Source organism: Astyanax mexicanus, chromosome 14 (genome assembly GCF_023375975.1).
Source record: "Astyanax mexicanus isolate ESR-SI-001 chromosome 14, AstMex3_surface, whole genome shotgun sequence".
NCBI lineage: Eukaryota > Metazoa > Chordata > Actinopteri > Characiformes > Acestrorhamphidae > Astyanax > Astyanax mexicanus.
Genome location: NC_064421.1, coordinates 22776383 through 22792353, shown reverse-complemented (window position 1 = coordinate 22792353; position 15971 = coordinate 22776383). Strand labels below are relative to the sequence as shown.

The following is a 15971-nucleotide window of genomic DNA, read 5'->3' as shown; positions in this document are numbered from 1 at the left end:
CCACAAACAAACTCATAATTATCATACAAAATCATTGTTACTATATAGTAAGTTAATAATTAATAAAGATATTAGGTCATAGTTATGATATAGTAAATCGGGTTTATTATCTCAGAAATTATGTCTTAAGGGTTGGATTCTTATTTTTTCAAGATGCGGAAATGCGCTTCATAGAATATTGTCGTGATTAAAACATTTTTTGATTACGAACTTAAAATTGCCACTACTAATATAAATATAATACTATTATAATACTTTTGTGATTAATCGGTTCGTTTTTTTAAGCGATTGACAAAAACATCAGCGGACTGTTACTTCAGCCGCTCTGGTGCATGTACGGAGGGTTTTGACGGTAACACGCAGGTCGGCTTCCAGTAATTTCCACGAGCAGTAAAAGCGGAGGCGCGTGAACAGACCAGACGCTTCCAGAAGTCGCGTGAGAGCCGCTCGCAGTGCGCTCTGCTTCACGCGCCGCGACCGTTACCGGCATCCGGGCCACAGTATGGCGAAGTGGGGAGAAGGAGACCCTCGGTGGATCGTGGAGGAAAGAGCGGACGCCACGAATGTCAACAACTGGCACTGGTGAGACAGAGGGACGGAGGGAGCCGGTGTGTGTAGCCTCCCATTAGCCTTTAGCCATCATGAATCGAGAGAGAGAGAGAGAGAGGCAGCGTGGTGGAGTACCGGCCGAACCACCCAGCTCGAGCTAGCTAACGGATAACCTTTAAAAACCCGTCAGATTACGGCTGTCAGCGGCTGTGGTGTGGCCGCCGCCACAGAGAGGCATATTTCAGTCAGCGCTGCTGAACCGCTGGATGTTCGGGATGCTGAGGGTCGTGTAGCCCTGGGTGTTTAGCCGAGAGAGAGTCTAGCGGAACCGGGGCGCTGTGTTGTTGCGCTGCTATCCTAGCCAGTTTAGGTTGGCTAACGCAGCGTTAGCTCTATTAGCTAACCTAGCAGCATTAATAATGGCATGAACCCTCTCTGGGTTTCTTAGCTACGGACCCTCACTTCATTTTAGGCCCATCAGTACAAAATATCTTAGTCCCGATTATTGGACTGAGTCTAATCCGTGGTTTCCAGCACGTTTCAGGACAGACTGAGAGATTGTAGCTAGTAAAATTGATTAAACTAGCGTTAGCTAACCTAACCTAACCTAACCTACCAGCAGTGAAGTGATGTCCAGAGCCGAGGTCGGTGTTCTGTCCAAGAGTGCTACCATGTCAAACCGCGCTACCTTAGTGTGTATTTCAAGATTCAAGATTTTTATTGTCACGTCACAGAGTACAGGTGTACATGTGAGTGAAAAACGTGGGTGCAGATTCCCTCCAATGTGCAGAGAACAATGTTTACAAGAAGAATAATACAATAAAATATAATATAAAATAAGATATACCGACAATTACCTGTAAAATACAAAAGAAGCACCATAATAGAGCGTGTTCCCAGTCGAAGTCCCGGTAGATATAGCTAGTATATTTAGATATCGTAAATCACTTTATCTTATTAAAGTTATGACAATCAGAGGTCATTACAAACTGCATTTGTATTTTTTATAATAATAATTGTTTTGTATTTATTATTATCATTTTTTATTATTCATTTCCATTTACAGTTTTGTGCAATGACAGTGAGTCCATGTTGTTTAAAACACACAAAAGAATATTTATTACAACAAAAAAACACGAAAAATAATTAATAACTGTAGTTCAGCGCATGCCCAGTGTCTTTAGGAAGCACGTATCGATAGGTAACATAACTCGGCGGAACACCCCCGGCGGCGGTCTCTCGTTGTTTCTTTTCTCTGCTGCAGACTTCAACGAATATTCTAGAAAACTTGATTCGGTAGCTAACATGCTGAACCCGGCTGTAGCATGATGTACCAATCTTGATAGTTAGGTAGGTATACAAGATAGGTAGATTGGCTAACTAATTCAATAATTCATGTGTAAATTTGGCAAATTCACTAATTTCTCACTTACTGACACACAAGTACAACGTCTCTAAGTTAAATGTAACCTTAAAGTAGCACATTATCACGCAGCTGCTGTTCAGATCACATACAAATGAACAAAGCTAAGCTGGTTGCTCACCTTTTTTTAACTGTAAAGCTACAGTATATAGATATACTCAATTTACATAAGGCAAAGCATGGTGTTGGAGCTGAAAGTTGATTGAGTCCCTGTATGTAAGTAACTACCTGTTTGTGTGTGTGTGTGTGTGTGTGTGTGTGTTTGTGTGTGTGTGTGTGTGTGTGTTTTTAACATGTTTTGTTTTAATTCACAATAATGATGGATGAAAATGTCAGAATTTGTATCACAATATAATTCTGATCGATGTTGATATGAACAGATTTTTGTACCTACACACAAAATGAATTAGCAGTTCATGTAATTCTCCTTTTAACAAACAACATTTAGTAACAGCCCCTGTAAATAATGTGCAATTTTTATGTGGTTGAAATGAACATTTACCATTATTGAAACAGATTCATTTTCTATTACAGTAGGCTTAGATAAATTATTTTCCATCTCCAAAATCACAGATGTTTCTATTGGATTGTCCAGTGTGGAAATGATGTTGATTTCAGACATTTACATTATTTAAGTGTTGGGGAAGATCTGTTTCATGTACTGCTTGGAGAAGTTGCTATACTCCTGCTCTGTCAAGACAATGTAGTCAGTGGACTATTCCATGAGAACTGGTTTGGTAACTCTAAGCGTTGTCGTTTTCTTGGGCAGGACTGAGAGGGACGCTACAAACTGGTCTTCAGAGAAGTTAAAAGAGTTGCTTGTGGGATTGAGTGTAGAGAACGATGATGGCAAGTGTGAGATCACTGAGGTGTCAAAGCTGGAAGGTGAGGCTTCCATTAACAACCGCAAAGGAAAGCTCATCTTTTTCTACGAGTGGAACTTAAAGGCCAAATGGAAAGGTGAGAGGTGGTCAATTAACTGGTCAAACATCTAATGAAAAGATATGCAAGTGTTTGTAGCAGATTTTATAGGAACAGAGAAAAATGCTGTGACACTTTAACACAAGCACTTCTGCCCTGATACATTTTAATATTAAATTATTTACATGTGATAAATAATTAATTTTATTGTGAATTACAAAGTAATATATTAACATTTACTATATACACTGTCTATGCATACAAACAATGTTTCTGAATGTCCGTTTGTGTTCTTTATTTTTTATTTTTCTGTAGGGATATCCACTTCAGGAATCAAGTATAAAGGAAATATTGAAGTTCCAAATCTATCAGATGAAAATGATATGGATGATCTTGATGTAAGTTAATGTTGTTTGTAGATTCACAATTCAGTATATTTACAGAGCAGGTAAAGTGACCCAAATCTGATTTTCTCCCTGAATTATTTTTTTTTATGTTACTTTTATCTGATATTCTCTGCATGTCAGACAGAAAGCACACCTGTTACTATGCACTTGATAAGTCAGATAGACTTAGACTTAGTTTTTGTTTTCAAATGTTGTGCCAGAATTCAATATAAAGACATACATATTCAACATGTATAGTGGAATACTGTGATGTATGTAAGTTATATAAAGTTATGTTTATATGTTTTTTGTAGCTTTAAGTAAAATTAAGCTTTTATAGGCAAAAAGTTTAGTGTAATATAGTATTTACAAAATGCAATGTTTCTAATGTTTTAATTCATTTTGGCTTTTGTTTCTGGGGGAGCACAGATCAGTGTGAGCCTTTGTAAAGACGAGCCTGACACGCCACTGTCTGACCTGATGAAGAAAGAAGGAGCTGATAAAGTCCGCTTGGCACTTGACAGCTATGTGGGTCTTCTCAAAACAGGTAAGGGTTATTCTCATAATCTTTAGTCTGGCTGTCAAAATGAAATTACAAATGTGATCACTGTGGATTTCAGTAAAAACAATGCACATTTAAATGTTTGCACAGTTTTCCACACTTAAAGTGGTTTATCTGTGACACACTTGGCTGATAATTATGCTTTATAAACGTTGCTATCTTAGCTGTTTGAATAAGTGGTGCTACAACTGCAGCAAAAAAGATTAATTGAATGGGTGCTCCAATTAAGTATGTGCATACACTTTTAATTCACCCCTCACTCACAGTGTCAGTCATTTTAAATGCATTTCACGCAGTCAAGAAAGAATATTATGACCATCTCTTTGTTGCTCTTTGCAGTTCTGTAATGACAGACTATAGTCTTGTTTTTCTGCATACATTTACTCCGTTTTTCAACGGTCAGGACCCCTACGACCACCAAAGAACAGCTATTATTTGTTTGGTGGGTCATTCTTAGCACTGCAGTGACACTGACTTGGTGGTTGTGTGTTCGTGTGTGTTGTGATGTTTTGAGTGGATAGACACAGCAGTGCTGCTGGAGTTTTTAAACACTGTGTTCACTCACTGTCCACTCTAGTAGACATTACTACCTAGCTGCTCCAGCTTGTAGATGTAAAGTTAGAGACAGAAGCTCATCTATTTCTGTTCATTTTTTGTTTCTTATTCTGGTCACAGGACTATGGCCACATGATGATGTGATGTGAGAATGACCCACCACCCAAATAACACCTGCTCTGTGGTGTCCACACTCCTTTTACGCACGCCCCCATGCCCAATTTATTTCCATAATCATACCATGTGTACAAATTTTAACAGGAACAGAAAATCTAGAAAGGAATGCAGAAAATCTTTATTAAATACACTTGGCTATGTACATTTTGACCTTTCTCTTGTCCTGTCTTTCAGAGTTCACACAGGGTATGATCTTGCCTACAGCCAACGGTTTGAGCAAGCAACCGACATCTCAAGCAAAAGTCAAAATGGACAAGACTCAGGTGGGCATTTGTCATGTTGAAATTTATTGCATGAAATTATGTATGATTTCAAAGTAAACAATAATAAAATACATTTTATATTTCAGTTTATAATGACATCAGTTGTATAATTGTCTGTTTTTAGATTGGTTCTAGCAGCACAGCTGCTCCCATTTCTACTGGAGTTAAGATTCCTACCTGTAAGTTCTCACTAAGGGACACATTTCTCACCTCACCAGAGGATCTCTACAGAGTCTTCCTCAACCAGGAAGTAAGTTGTGTAATATTATTATATTCTTAACCTTTTTACAGTATGACCCCCTCCCCCTTTTTTATGGTTTAAAATGTTACACAACCTTCCAAACTGGCCACACCCTCCTCACCTCACACTTTTCCCTCTTAAAAAAAACTACAAAAAAAACAAACGACTGCTGCTTTCTAAAAATTTGAGAATAGTAATTATATAAATTCACTCATTTATGTGCTTGCTGTGCCTGCATTGAGACCCAGATATTTTACACATGATCGAATAGAGCTTAAGAACCCCTACTGCAATACATGGAAAGAGCTTTTTAATGGTCTTATCTGTTACGGTTATCTTAAATATATCTTTCTTGTGATGTTGCTGTAGTGAATCCTCAAAAGCAGTAATTTATGTGTGTTTTGACTTGTGAAGATGGTGCAGGCATTTACGCATACTGCTGCAGTGGTTGAGCCGGAAAAGGGAGGAAAATTCCGCCTTTTGGGTGGGAATGTATTTGGAGAGTTCCAAGAGCTGGTGAGATGTCTTCTTGTTTGACATTCTAAATGCAGCCCTAATACCTGCTAATAGGTGGTGGTGGTTGTAGTAGTAGTTGTAGTAGTAGTAGTATATTATCTTCTCAAAAGTAAATAAGGTCATAAAGAAGGTGCTGAATTCTTTTGTGATATTTTGCAGGTTTCTGAGGAAAAGATAGTTATGAAATGGAGATACAACACATGGCCAAGTGGTAAGAGACAAAAATATTGTATTTGACAGCATTAATTAGTATTTATTTCTTGTTTGAGTGGCCTCTTACCTTTCTTTTCCCAATGTTTTTCTCTGTGTGGGAATGTAGAGCACTATGCGACAGTGACCCTGACTTTTACAGACAAAGGAAATGAAACGGAGCTGAAGATAGAGTGTCGGGCTGTGCCTGAGAGTGAGGAGGAACGCACGCGAGAGGGCTGGCAGAGGTACTATTGCCAGGCCATCAAACAGACGTTTGGTTATGGCGCACGACTTTGCTGAGCTTCAGCTACACCATTCGCTACTTTTTATTTGTTTTTCTCTGGTCCACATGTACAAATGAGAGCAGTGGAATGTGACTCTACTGAGTAAGAGACTTAGCATTGCTCCTTCCTCTACATGTTTCTTTCAGATTTGGGTTTTTGAGGCTTACAAAAAAATCCAAACATCACAAAAGAAAATGACAAATGAATAGGAAATACAGAGAGAGAAGGACTAACTGGAGGCTTGAGTCATGTATTGATGTGTTATCTGCATATGTGTGTAATAAATTAAAGTTTTATTGTAGCATGGTAACTTGTCCATTTGGCACTCTACCCTGGCTTGGAGAGGTACAGCGTTAAATGGTGCCTTTTTTTCTTTTTGGAACTAAACTTTTTTACTTTCTATCAAAAGTTATGTCCCCCACTTAAGGATTTCATGGAGGTTTGGGAAAAGAAGAATAAACAGAAACTCCTATACCACTTCAGTAAACAATTTCTTGCCTATGTGTATGAGATGACATTGTATTTTTTAGCAGAGGTTGGTTTATTTCTGTAAGTCCATCATATCATATATCATTTCATGACTGTTGTAAATGCTACTGCTACCTTCCTGCAAATCCTTGAATCAAGCTTGAAATACCCAATGTCCTTCATATTGTTTAGGGAAAAAATTTCCACATGTCTCGAAGACTCTGTATCCCGCACAGTTTTGGTATTATTCTGCCCCCTGAACATCTGATCCACCTAATGATAATTGGCTGATAAGCTGCATTAAGATGTATTGACAAGGCCTGTCACGATTTTTGTTTGAAATAATTATGATAAAATTGTCACTTCAATCTGATGTTAATTTCACTGACCATTTAATGCCACTGATATGAAGATACAATACCATAATGGTGCAATTACACCCTATCAGAGGACAATGAACCTTTATCTGTTAATAAGAGATGTATACATTTTTCTTTACCTCTTGTTATTGATGCATTGGCCATTGTGTGACTGTCCAAAATATTTTTTTAAACATGCAAGTAAACACAATGGGTAATTAAGGCAAATTACTAATGTAATGGCTATTTATTGTACAATGAATTTAAATTATTTTGACAGGCCTAGGTATAGCTAAAACCATGCAGTGCAGTAGGTCCCCATAACTAGGGTTTGACATGCTCTGGACTAGACCATATTAAAATGTGTGTCAAGAGGCACAAGTGGGCATTCCTTCGTTAGACTGCTTTTATATTTACTTCAGGCTTGAAGTACTGTGTTGAATTCCACTGTAGGGTTTTTTTTCTCCACAAATGAATGGCTCCCAGGATTATGCTCAAATAATTCATGACTTGTTCATTAATGCAGAAAATATTTATAATTATTTTTCTTGCTTTAAAGGACGACACGCTGTAGGTTTTTAGAAATCCGATTTTATTTATTGTCCATAAGCACCACATTTTGTAAACATGTGAATTTACATCACCCACTTTCTTAAAATAAAATTGCCCTGGCATCATCTATACATTTTTATGCACTTATTTCATAGTCCACTGTTTAATCCTGTTTGGTATACCTTTCTGTTTTGTAATGTGTATTCATGTAGTTAATCATAGATATTAATTAAGAGCAGAAACTCCAAGTTTACATTCAACATTCAGTGAACTGGACATTTTAAAACATTACATACAACACGTGCAGCTATAAAATACATTTACCACATTAATTTAGGGCTGTAGGCATCTTAACTAATCTCATTTATCTTCTAAATTACATAATTGGTAAAGCTGGTGAATTAATACTGAAAGGTAATTAAATAACGGATGGAAGCTGTACTCTACTTTGATAGTGTCAGTCATATTTGCAGTATGCGTCTAACCCACAGCTTAAAAATGATGTTTGACTCACTTAAGAAATTAACAATACAATAAATTATGAATCCAACAGAAAACAAATACCCTATTATAATTTATTTTTTTTTGATATATAGGGAAGTAAAACGTAGACATTAAATACTCATACGCACATTTTTCTACAATATACTCATGTTACAAATTACTCTGTTTTAATATTAATCATTCTAAACAATTTTTGGCCTTTTGTGGCATTTAGGTTTTTTTTATATATATTTTACTTTCTTCACTCCAAAAGAAAATTAACAAATTTAATTTACAAATTAAAATGTTTTCTCTGGGAAATAAAAAAAAACACTTGTTGGGTCTTCATAAATATTTCTGTAATGTTATTTCAGGTAAACAGTAGGAGCTACACACTGCTACAAGAATAAAATCAGTATATCACAAACACAGCATATGAAGATTACCTTCCATTTATAACTTTCTTGCAGGTTTTTATGTCACAACAAATGATTGGTTGAATGGTCCTTTGTTAGCACATACAGAGGACTGAACTCGTAACGAACGGTTGGATGAGACTCACTATTGCAGTAGCCATTGTTAAGGCGATGGAGTCTCCAAACAGATGACAAGTTCGGACTCCTGGCAAAACAAACCAAACACAAGATCGTTAATAGCAAAGCACAATAGATCATTTTAAGGAGAGCACCCATTGACTGTGATTAAAACTAGTCTCAACGAGTGTCTGAAAAATAAGATCATAACAGCTAACAACACATGATATGCAAGGAACGGATTTCTTCATAATCAACATTATCAAGGGTTTCCTACACTAGACGAGTCACTGTGGATTGCTGGCTCACTCTTGGCTGGCTCACTCCTGGCACTCTTGGCCCTCTCAGGGGATCTGGGTTTAATTGGCTTGGTGTGCCACTTCCATCTGGGGTGAGAAGAGATTTCAGAAGTTAGTATATAATTTTAATAGCCTATATTTAACTGATTTATAGCATGGGATTAGGGGTGGGCGATATGGCTCTAAAATAATATCATGATATTTCAGGGTATTTTTGCGATAACGATATACTTGGCGATATAGGAAAACAACTAATTTGTTAAGTTCACGAATATAGTATAATAGTTTAACAGTATAATCATAATGTGGCAAAATAAATAATATAGCAAAATAAAAATATAATGCCGCAAAAAATATTGCAGATATATTTAATATTTAGTGCATGCATATAAACTGCAAACTTAAACAATTAAACAATACATTCACTTAAAGCTTCACAGTAAATAATAGACTACTTTTAAGACAGAACATCCCTATTATCATGATATGGATTTTTAATATCATGATATTTCTGTGTCACCCCTACATGGGATATTTGCCATTGTTCAAATACCTCTTGCATTATCATTATTTTAATTTGTAACACAAATCTACTCACTGTTGTAAACTGTAATAACATAGTGGATGCAGAGTGGGTGGGTCCACTAACTAAAATGTCTGTCATTTTAATTCACTGGTACACTGCCTGGCCTAAGGTCTGTACTCGGTGGTGGCCAATCCATGTGTGAAAATGATCTCATGCTCCCTGAAGCACTCTTCCACAATTCCAGCCAGATGAATCCTGATATTGTCACTTTGGAATATGCTCGTGCCATCAGGGAAGATGGAAAAAATCCATTGATGGAATAACTTGGACTATATTCAGTATATTTAAGGAGTCAGCTGACCTCATTCTTTCAGCACATACTGTTGCTGAACCTAGACCTGACCAACTGCAGCAACCCCAGATCTTTTACTAAATTGAATCCAGGTGATGATTTTTTTATGGCCAACCAACTGACAAATTCCCAAACAGCTTAATATAGCATACAGTGGTAAAGAATGCCACAATCTTTAAAGATATTAAAATATTAAAGTAAAATACATCATGTGAAATATTGAAAATTAGTACATGATGTATACATCTAAAGTGGTTTACATAAAGTTCAGACACTGGAACAATCTCTATTTTTGAGGTGATGCATAATGACATAAAAAGCATGTACATAATATGGATGCAAGTGAACTACAGCTCTGGAAAACATAAGAGACCGCTTAAAATGTGTTTCTTTGATTTTACCAAACTGAAAACTTCTGGAATGTAATTAAGAGGAAGATGGATGATCACAAGCCATCAAACCAAGCTGAACTGCTTGATTTTTTGCAATAGGAGTGGCATCAAAAGCAGTGTGTAAGACTGGTGGAGGAGAACATGCCAAGGTTATTTCACCAAATATTGATTCCTGACGTCTGAAAGCTCTGCATCTTTTTTTGTTATTTCAGCCATTTCTCATTTTCTACAAATACAGAAACTGAAGTGTTCTCTTAATTTTTTCCAGAGCTGTATACAGGCAGTGACCTACACTGCACTTTGTTCTGTACCTCTGCCCTGGACACTTCCCCTTGGCTTTGACCTCTTTCTGTGTAGATGCTCCACAGGCCTGCACCGCAAGGTCTTTCAGAAAGTCAAATAACTTCTCAGACTCAATGCACTGCTTCCTACAGAGAACATTCAAGTGCATGGAGAACTGTTAGGGTTCTAGATTAATCACATATGACTGGATGAATGGACGGGATGAATGGACTGAACTCACATGTGGTTGACGGACATGACTCTGCTGTTCTTTGAGTGGGTGATTAAGCTGGTCTTGGTGAGGAATGATATCAGGAACATTTCCAAAGCTTTAGCTAAACGTTAGAGTAATGGAACATAACTGAGCACACTTTAGCATTGGGGTACGTCTCTGTGGCATTCACTAAAATAAGATGAGCTACTTATCGTGATAGAAGAGCAGTAACAGTAGACAGTGCTCTAAAAGGATACAGATGATCACTGGAACGGCAGTGGCCATTCGACCAACTTCTGTATCTTTCTGCATGATTTTCTTGATGCGACCCTGCTTGGGAAGGAGAAAGGTTAGGCTACAAACAGCACTCACCAAACTTCGAATTTACAAACAAGTTACTCACAGGTGGAAAGCGAACGTTGTATTTTCGTTTCTGTCCAGGCATTTTGGTCCTTTAAATGCCCGTTTTCGGGTTACATTTTGGGTAGTTTGACAGCTTGGCGTTTGGTCTGCCATTTGTTTACCTTTCTCAGGAAGTCCTGAAGCAGAAATGAAGAAAGCTGAGAAGTTCAGGAGATCTTAGAAAGGTGACGCCCCGGATGACGTAAGGTGGGTCACAAGGTGTTAAAATTTCTATTATTATTTTTCTTTCTTTCTTTTTTTTCTTTTTTACTTTTTTTAAAATAAGGAATGTAACGTAAACGTGTGTTCACTCGTCCAGCATCCAGTTAGAGTTACTGTAGTTTATGTAGCTATCTACAGTTGATTATATAATTCTGTAATTTTATTAACTTTGTATTAAATATGTTTTTGGTACTTTTTTTGTTTTTTGTTTTGGTTTCCTTTTTTTTCTTCCCTTCAACACGTGTAATTCCATACATTGTATGTATACATTATAAATATGGGCCATTCCACCGAATGGGTGTCATTTCTGTCCCCAGGAAATTAGTTGTATAAATGTACACAAACAATAACTTAAAAATACATTTTATTATTAAGCATAATGTCTTGTGCATTGATCTAATTTCAAGGTAGTACGTAAGATAAAAGTAAGATATGTAATTACAAGCATTAATAAAATCTGCATAGAACACTGAAAAGAATGCATTTGTTATTGAAATGTTACACTCTGTAACTATAAGCTTTACCATGAACTATAAACACTAAAATCCTTCAGATGTTTTTTTTTTTTTTTTTTTTTTTGCATTGTTGTGACTCCAAATCCCATCTATGTTTTGAAATAAATTTTTTCATAATAAATCCATAATATTGGATGGTCTTTTAAGAGTTTTGAGCCTAGTTTTTATTCTATAAATAAGCTAACAGTAAAGGCTCGACTTGCATATCTCAACATTGCACGTGCATTTGTTTACAATCGGACCTTTACAGCCGCCCTAAAACAGAGGACTCTCACATGCATCGCCCAAATCTATAAATCGTTCAGATAAAGTAGGTGCATTGCTTTTTCAGATCACCACTAGATGGCACAATAACTGCAGAGTTCAATTAATCAGTCGAGAATTACTGCGTAATGACGCAATTGTCTGAAGAGCAAACACTGCGACATCTAGTGGACATAAACTGAAAGACACGGTCTTGATTATGTTTGGTGTATCACTATTACAACAAACTGGTTAGCATATAAAAAAACGTTTGGAAATAAATATTGCACTTCAATTAACTTTAAAAGGAAATATTTTTCAATAAATACATAAATATATAAGAAATATTTTTCTTCATCCATATGTTTCTTATACTGTATTGAAGCTTTAAATGCAGTTGCAAATAAATTGTTTTATAAAGCACGTTTCTGATCTGTAAACTCCTGCGTAGTGATTTAATGGACTGACCAGTGCTGAGACAGCCGTATAAGAGCACCAAAATAGATACTGGTAACCCCCTAGGGGAAATTTTACTCACAGCGGACTAATAGTGAGACGTGTGGCGAAGGTTTCATTTAGCAGGTGTTTGTGTGTGTGTGTGTGTGTGTGTGTGTGTGTGTAAGCAGTTATAGCTCTGACTCAGTGAGTGTAGCGTTTTTAAGAAGCAGTGTTGAGTGAGTGTCGTGGTAATGACTGTGCAGGAATTACTGTTGGGCTTTTTTTCAGTAACACTTTCAGGTTCTGTGCAAATGCACTCTGCAGAACAATGTTCGAACTATGTTCTTATTGCTTTGTGTCTGCATCAAGTCTACTGTGTGTGTCTGGAAAATTTGTTGATAAAACTGTGGAGTGACAATGTCATGATAAAATATTTTGTCTACAAATCAATGCTAATTAAAAATGTGTACTGCTGTAAAATATCATGAAATGTTTTTTAACAGGGCTCTTCAATATCAGATAATATTATGCTAATGACTCTATAATAGTTTAAGAAACTAATGCTAGTTCAGAGAGATTATGTGCTTGAAGATACATTCACAAATTAAAATTCAAAAACCAATGACAACCTAGCTAACAGACCAGCATGAGCCAGACCAGCACCAGTCAATAATCATTTCAAACTTAACTCAGCCCAGCAAATCAAGAGGAGCTGTTTAAGAGCTCAATCACAAATCAGCATAATAACTCATTTTAATAATTTTAATTAAGTAATTTATACTGGTAAGTTAAGGTCAGTTGTTTCATATTGAGACAGTATTTGCCTAATGATTTTAGAGATGTTTACATTTACAGTGGCCACTTGAAACATTTAAATCTAGTATAAATAGACCCTGAATTCTAATTATTATTCTACCAGAAATTCACCAAACAACCTTGTTGCTAATGATACACAGAGATCTTTTAACAATGTAGTTTGTAGGGTAGTGTCATTTCTAGTCCTTAATGTGTTAATAAGACCCTACGTTATGAAAGCAATCAGAGTAGTTTTTTTAAAGAACAAATGTCACACAGGACATAAAGTGTATATGACAAATGTAAAGGAATACCACATACCAATAACCCCCCTCCCCCCCTCCCCCCACGCTTGTTTCATGTATCATTACAGATATGTCCTCATTTATGTGCCATATCCACACTAAGAACTGTAGTCTGTTATTATCATTGGAAATATTTTGCAGATATCACCTGTGATAAATACAAATACTGCACATTTGACATGCTTTGTACCATGTACACCCCACCCAAATGTCATTGGATCCTATTGCATATAAGCTTGTTTAGGAGTTACATCATGAATACTATATCCAAGCTGCTATAGCCAGCTAACACATATGTAATGCAGGATGCTACTGCTAACTAAAGGAAATTGGTTTAGTGTTTTTTTTTTAAGTATTTCTGGTAAGATTACATTTAGCAACATTTGCTGGATAACTGGTTATAAGTGTCAAAGCTCTACTCCCATGTATCATCTAAGGTCTAAAACACAACAGGGAGAGTATTACAAACACATCTGACCTCATATCAAACTGTGATTAATTTACATTGTGTGATTAGCACAAAAAACAATTCATTTGAAAGGTACACTGCAAAAGCACTTAACATGAAACCAGCACCCCCAGTCCCACGTTAAATGTTTAAATGAAGTATAATTACAGGTATTTTTTTTGTCTAATTACTTGTTATATGTACACAGTCTGTAACAGGCTGGATAAATTGATCAGAAAGTGTGGTTCTGTGATGGGTGGGAAAGTAGACTATGTGGGGGATCTGGTGGAGAAGAGGGTGAGGTGTCTGTTGCAAACCATCCTTAACAACAACAGACACCCTTTACATGAGACTCTGGCTGCTCAAAAAAGCAGCCGCAGTAACAGGCTCCTTTCGCTGCGACATAAAACTGAGAGGTTCAGAAGGTCGTTCATTCCTACTGCCATAAGGCTGTACAACACCTCTTGTTGACGTGTGTACTCTGTGGTTTGTGTTTTGTTTTGTATATTTTTGTATAGTTGTTGCTGCTGGACAAATGAATTTCCCCTGTGGGGATTAATAAAGTATCTATCATCATTATCACCTGTCTGTGCACATGGCTGGGCTAAGAGCAGATCAAACTTTGTTGAAAACAAGGCAATTGCTTAACGCAATTTATTCTTGCTATTTAATAAGCGACTTATTCTAGCTATTTAATAAGCATTATTTATGCGACTATTTCAAACCCAGTCTTAGTCAGTCAGTTAAGAGTTAAATGTAAATATGTTAAAGATACTGCACTGCATTACTGCACTTTGTTTAAAACAAGTTGCTTATGGCAAAATACTGAACATATAGCTTTCAGTCATTTATTCAAGCTATTTAATAAGCATTATTTATGCGGCTACTGCAAACCCAGTCTTAGTCAGTCAGTTAGGAGTTAATAGTGTGAGCTAATCTTGCCATGATCTAGTCCTTTCAACTGCGCTGGTGTACAGTTTTAAAAACGGCATTTAAAGAATCACTGTTTAGTTTGAGACCGTCTTGGTGAGCCCCGACAAACTCGGGATGTAGAAATGTACTTTTGGACGAGGGACTAGTTTTTCTGCTGTAGATTGTAATGGAGTAAAACGAGTCTCCCGTTGCGAGTGAACTCTGTCTGGCGGATGGACAAAGTCCTGCCCGCTGCGGTCTGTCCTGCGTGCTTCAGCGCGGGCGGATGAATACAGCATGTGTGACTGAGAGTGTGTGGTGACTGTATGTGTGTGTGTGTGTACACATAGCCCACTAGAGATATTGTGTGACGGTGTGTGTGTGTTTTTCACTGAGTGAGTGAGTAAGTAAGAGAGAGAGAGAGGGTGAGTGAGTGAGTGAGTGAGAGGGAGCCATAATGACTGTTACTACTCCCAGTGTAAATCAGAGCGATTTCCCCACCTTCGCACCAGGACCCGGGCAGGGAATTTAACACCCCTCAGCTTTTTTAACACACATAACAAGTGTTTCTGTGCTGTTTCCGGATTATTAGTCTGTATTTATTTTTAATTAATATTTAATACTAAGATAAATATGATTATACGGTAGAACGCGCTCCTCTGGAAGTTTCTTATCCCGCGGCTCTCTCTCTCTCCTGTCGCACTTTCCGCGCGGGGCTATATGGCGCTGGAAGCGCGTCCGGAGCTCGCGGGCCGGCGCTTCGTGTGCGCGAGCGGCGCGGGGACGCTGGAGCTCGGCGAGATCTCGCGCTGGAACTGGAGAGCCGGGGTCATCCGCGGCGTGAGCACGCGCGACACGGAGAGCCCGAGGCTAGCGGTAAGAGAGTCTGAGAGAAGCTGGATGAGGAGGAGGGCATTATTTCAGTTCTGGCAGAAAGTTCGCATGGCGTGAGCTTGTTATTTATGGCTATTGCATCTGAGTGAAGTTGAGCTGTTACTGTGTGGCAGAGTTACTGTCTCTTTCTCTGTATATATATTAGTACACAAAAGTTGGGTTTCGCATTCTTTCACAACATGATCGAGTAAACCGGATCTATTACTACTAAGGACTGGGCGTGTTACTACGACTGTAAAAAAAAAAACAACTGTTTGCATGTCTGTGT

The 15971-nt window shown here is 37.4% G+C and overlaps 3 protein-coding genes across 4 annotated transcripts in view; 2 read left to right on the top strand and 1 right to left on the bottom strand.

The window, feature by feature from the left end:
- The first annotated feature begins 360 nt into the window (after nucleotides 1–360).
- Nucleotides 361–7579, top strand: ahsa1b (AHA1, activator of heat shock protein ATPase homolog 1b). The gene is made up of 9 exons (XM_007252531.4): nucleotides 361–582; nucleotides 2742–2932; nucleotides 3209–3291; nucleotides 3709–3826; nucleotides 4748–4836; nucleotides 4961–5086; nucleotides 5492–5593; nucleotides 5753–5804; nucleotides 5913–7579. Exons 1-9 carry the CDS (start codon nucleotides 503–505, stop codon nucleotides 6083–6085), a joined length of 1014 nt encoding a protein of 337 aa, XP_007252593.3. The 5' UTR covers nucleotides 361–502; the 3' UTR covers nucleotides 6086–7579.
- Nucleotides 7468–11094, bottom strand: LOC103036382 (dr1-associated corepressor). Its single transcript, XM_007252529.4, has 6 exons — nucleotides 10933–11094; nucleotides 10787–10859; nucleotides 10557–10650; nucleotides 10345–10461; nucleotides 8742–8850; nucleotides 7468–8552 (listed from the first exon to the last, which is right to left on the bottom strand). The coding sequence occupies exons 1-6, from the start codon at nucleotides 10972–10974 to the stop codon at nucleotides 8511–8513; spliced, it is 477 nt and encodes a 158-aa protein (XP_007252591.1). The 5' UTR covers nucleotides 10975–11094; the 3' UTR covers nucleotides 7468–8510.
- Nucleotides 11095–15249: 4155 nt separating this feature from the next.
- Nucleotides 15250–15971, top strand: part of jmjd1ca (jumonji domain containing 1Ca) — a 59817-nt gene continuing 59095 nt past the window's right edge. For both annotated transcript variants that reach the window (XM_022672850.2, XM_022672849.2), the window contains exon 1: nucleotides 15250–15685. In XM_022672850.2, the coding sequence (XP_022528571.2) occupies nucleotides 15530–15685 (156 nt within the window). In that variant the 5' untranslated portion in view covers nucleotides 15250–15529. The remainder of the gene's footprint in view (nucleotides 15686–15971) is intronic.